This window comes from Stegastes partitus, unplaced genomic scaffold, assembly GCF_000690725.1.
Source record: "Stegastes partitus isolate 25-593 unplaced genomic scaffold, Stegastes_partitus-1.0.2 Scaffold706, whole genome shotgun sequence".
Classification (NCBI taxonomy): Eukaryota; Metazoa; Chordata; class Actinopteri; family Pomacentridae; genus Stegastes; species Stegastes partitus.
Window position 1 is genome coordinate 34,776 of NW_007578437.1, and position 4,259 is coordinate 39,034.

The 4,259-nt window shown below is 40.9% G+C and overlaps 1 protein-coding gene across 1 annotated transcript; it reads right to left on the reverse strand.

Moving 5' to 3' along the window:
- Window positions 1–446: 446 nt before the first annotated feature.
- Window positions 447–3,765, reverse strand: srm (spermidine synthase). The gene is made up of 8 exons (XM_008290969.1): window positions 3,576–3,765; window positions 3,062–3,182; window positions 2,868–2,960; window positions 2,583–2,736; window positions 2,400–2,483; window positions 1,973–2,118; window positions 1,671–1,793; window positions 447–1,550 (listed from the first exon to the last, which is right to left on the reverse strand). The coding sequence occupies exons 1-8, from the start codon at window positions 3,704–3,706 to the stop codon at window positions 1,533–1,535; spliced, it is 870 nt and encodes a 289-aa protein (XP_008289191.1). The 5' UTR covers window positions 3,707–3,765; the 3' UTR covers window positions 447–1,532.
- Between the last annotated feature and the right edge of the window lie 494 nt (window positions 3,766–4,259).

Here is a 4,259-nt window from a genome sequence, read left to right on the forward strand (position 1 = left end):
TTTCCCACCACTACCATAGCGTAGACTGAATTAAACATAAGAGGTTCAATGGTGCCACCTTGTGGGTGAACACTGATGCTGCACTTTGACGTGTCGACAACACTGCTCTTAATAGAACCTGAGTTTATGATTGACTATTAGCAGAGAACAGCAGCTTTAAAGAGTCACATATTAATTTCCATTTGGTTGAAATGTGATGCTACGATAGGTAAGCATTAGCTCGGAACTTTTTTTGACAGGTTTGGCACAAGAAACCTTGAAAAACGGCATTTTTCTACAGCTGGACTGAAAGAAGCACAGAACATGCTTCAAATATTGTTTTTTGATCAAACACACCCTTCAGGAAAACCAGAATTTAAAATTTAAATAAAACAAAGCCCTGTGTGTTTCTGTTATTTTGTGCATTTGTGCAAATTAAAGAATCAAACACACACCAATCACAAATATCCATTTTGTGTTACCAATTTATTACAGTTCATAATTCTTATAAAAACACCAATTCATTGCTCAGGTACGACACTATGTCTCAACTAAGATTCAGATGTGGACTTAAGTAACAAATACGTACTAACATACGATGTTTTACATTAGCTCAACAAACCACGCTGAAACATGAGATTTCCACTGGGAGAGAAATTACCTACAGTAAGACTCAGAATGTAGACTTACTACAGTACAAGCTTATTATCAGTGGTCAATACCCAATACACCAGTTATAACTGCATAATGAATTCACATTTTAAAAGACATTTCTTGCATTGCAAAGCACTAATGCCATTTTTTTTTTGTTACTTAAATTCCATTTTAACACCATAAAACTACATTTTCACATCAGTTGTAGCCAATCGAATTTGATTAATTTTCAGTTGGTAATATCATAAATGGATATTTAATTCTTGAGCATCTGTCTAGGACACCATCTGTCTGGTACATTATGATAAGATATAGAGCAAGTTTACTTTTTCAGCAAATACACAATCAATTTCAGGCACTATAGGGTTCTTGTGTAGCGGAAACATCAGTATTCTGAATAGTCATGACAGATGGCAACTGCATAATTTTTTTTCCAATGAGCGCAAACTGATAAACATTTACGAATAAATGTGCAGCAATACATCACATATATACAGTATATATACTCTATATTGTATGTAATATATTGCATAATGTGTAGATACAGTGACTAGAATTAACAGTACAACGTTTCAGAGTGAGGTCAGGTTTGATGAAGCTCATCCCGTTCGGCCCAGCCCACCGGATAACTCTACACAAAATGCTGATTAGACGACGACGACGGAGTAAAAATACATCAGGGAAACAAACACAAAGAGCGTGTGAGATTAAAGGAAACATTGAATCAAACAAACACTTATTTTTTTCTGGATAACTCAGCAAGTTCCCAACAGCTGATAACTCTCTTGGTTAAAGCTGAACTATGTTGAGGAGGTGGAGAAGGCGCCGAAGAAGGTTGTTTATCTGTGGTGTGTGCGAGGGCCCGGTAGAGGATGAGGATGGCGGTCTGTTGTTGCTGGTCACGCTTCATTGAGAACCTGTCAATGGTTAAGAAGGCAGTGAGTGGAAAGCAGCTACAACGCATTAACAGTTCTGAACGGCACTCTAGTACGCACTGCATACAAATAAAATCAGAAAAGCATACTGGAACAACTCACTTTTCTTGCAAACTCCGGGAGGACGAATGATGCTTTGTGAATTTCAGGGTTGTAATATTTAAGGTTCATATTTTCCATTTCTTCTTTTGACAGTGCTTTCACTGGATCCTTGAAATTTGTTTCCTAATCAGGAAGTGAAATGAGACTTCAGTAATTTGACGGACATGACTGATCACAGAGAAACAGTGGGAAGGTCATCATGCTGTGGAATGGTTTCACAACAAGCCGGTACAGTTTATAGGCAGTCCAGCAACAATCAGGTGTTCGGTGGGTGACAAATGGAGAAAGACAAGCGCACTTACGGGATTTTTACTGCAGAGCATGAATCCAATTTGACCACTGGGATACGTTGGGATGGTGCTGTAGGCGTAGTCCACCACAGGGAATAGGGTCTTGCAGAAGGTTCGCATCTCCTTTATCAGCTCCAAATGGAGCCACTGACACTCTCCTGTGAAATTGACACAAGAGCAGAAGGAAAGAGTGTTCATTTCCTGTCTGTTTCTTTGGCACTGTTCCATCTTGCAGTCGTTGGAAGACTGACTGTATAAATATGAACATAAAAGCTCAACAGGAGTTAATACCTTCCATGATTAAGAATCATTGCTTTTGGTGGACTTAAAAACCACATGCATGCTGTCATTTAGTAGTACAGTTATGCCTCCTTAGTAAAATTACTCATCAGCCTTTCTCCAATTTTCAATACAAACCTGTAATAAAACACAAACTTACCCTGGGAGCAAAGAATTCCACCACTCGTCAATGCTGCCTTCATCAGCTGATAGTAAGACTCCTTGAACAAACTCTCAGCAGGTCCTGCAACAAAAACAGAACTCAGTAAGGAACTACAGCCTGACAGATGGAACAGAAAGCTGCTCTGACATTTAAAATAATAGTAAAATACAATGGGCCTACCGACTGGGTCTGAGGAATCAGTTATAATGATGTCAAAAGCATCCTGGTTTTGCTTCATGAATTCAAAGCCGTCGCCAATATGGAGGGTGAGCTTGGGACTGAAAAACCCTTTGGCCATCCCTGGGAGGTACTTCTTCGAGACGTTAATGACGTCCTACAGAGCAGACAACATCAGCACTGAGGTGAGCTGCTGCTACTCAGGTGCAGCATTGGGGAGAAAAAACTATAAATCAGTGCAGCTCTCTAGAGAGAAGCTGGAATCACTGGCAGAGATGTTGCTCCCACCTCATCGATCTCACACAGAATCACCGATTCCACCAGTGGATTCTTCACCACTTCCCTTAGCACTCCACCATCTCCTCCTCCAATAATCAGAACCTGTACGAAACAAATGAATGAAGGTAAACATGCTGACTGTCACTGTGAATGTATTCATTGAGCAGCAGCTTCATGCATTTCCCAGTAAGTCTGAGTCATACCTTCTTGGGTGAAGGATGACTGCACAGGGGGAGGTTAGCAATCATTTCCTGATAGGCGAACTCATCTCTCTCTGTGCACTGGATCACTCCATCCAGCACCAAGACGTTCCCATAGGTTTTACTGAAGAGTGACGTTACAGCAGAACATGAAGCACATTTGACAGCTCATACAGCCTGAAGCCAAACCGACTAACTCAGTCTGTTTACATAACTAGAGCAGGATTTATATAACTCGAGGAGGATGCAGATTTCTCGCACGTTGGCTAAAATTCATTCAATAAAAAAAAAACAACAACCACAGAAAGATTGCTAGCGTGTTTCTGGTTAACCCGGCACCTTTGTGTGCAGTCAGTCTCCAGAATTAACCCGAATAACGCTACAATCTTAGCTTCTTTTTTCTAGCTACCTGAGGCAACGTGAAACACTCACATGTACCTGACCAGCTGAGGAAACGAGCCCATTCACTGCTACTAGCTAGCAACATTAGCCAAGTTATGGAGCTTAAAGTAGTCACCTCTTGAAAACCATAACATCTTGAAATTTGGATTTCTTGTTGTAGAGGACCTCTTCTACCTGGAGGCTCATCGCCTGGCCGGGCCATAACGTGCACGACTCCGTGAACCATCCATCTTTTATGTGATCCATAACAGCTGCCTACAGCCACAAGTATTACTAACGTGTTTGTAAGTGTGGCAATGTGAGAAGTTACGACAAAGCCGTCGCTTGACAGCTAAACTTGCTGCCTCGTATTATAACGAATCGGGTGCTGCTGACGTAAGCGCCTCGCCGTTACACGGACCAATGGGGTGCGAGGATTTACCGGTTCATGTAAAGTTTGTTTGACTTTCACGGCAGCGGCTCTGCGCTTGGCACCGCCCTGCAGCACGAGCCGAGGAGCCCGACGGCTGCATGTCACGCCTGCGCAAAACCAAGAAACTGCACAGAGTGGAAAGTGAGCAGAGATGAGCGTTAATTAATTTATTTTTTAATAAGGGAAAACCTTTTCTACGCGATTAAGATTATTTTTAAAAATGTATATCCATCTCTTTTGAATTATGGAAAAAAAAAATCTGTCACCCCTCATAAAGTGGTCATCTGTGTATGATTTCATATTTTTTTTATACAGGTGCAGCTCAAACAAAAATTTAAAATGTCGTTTAAAAATTCATTTTTAGTAACTTAGCTCAAAAAGGTAAAC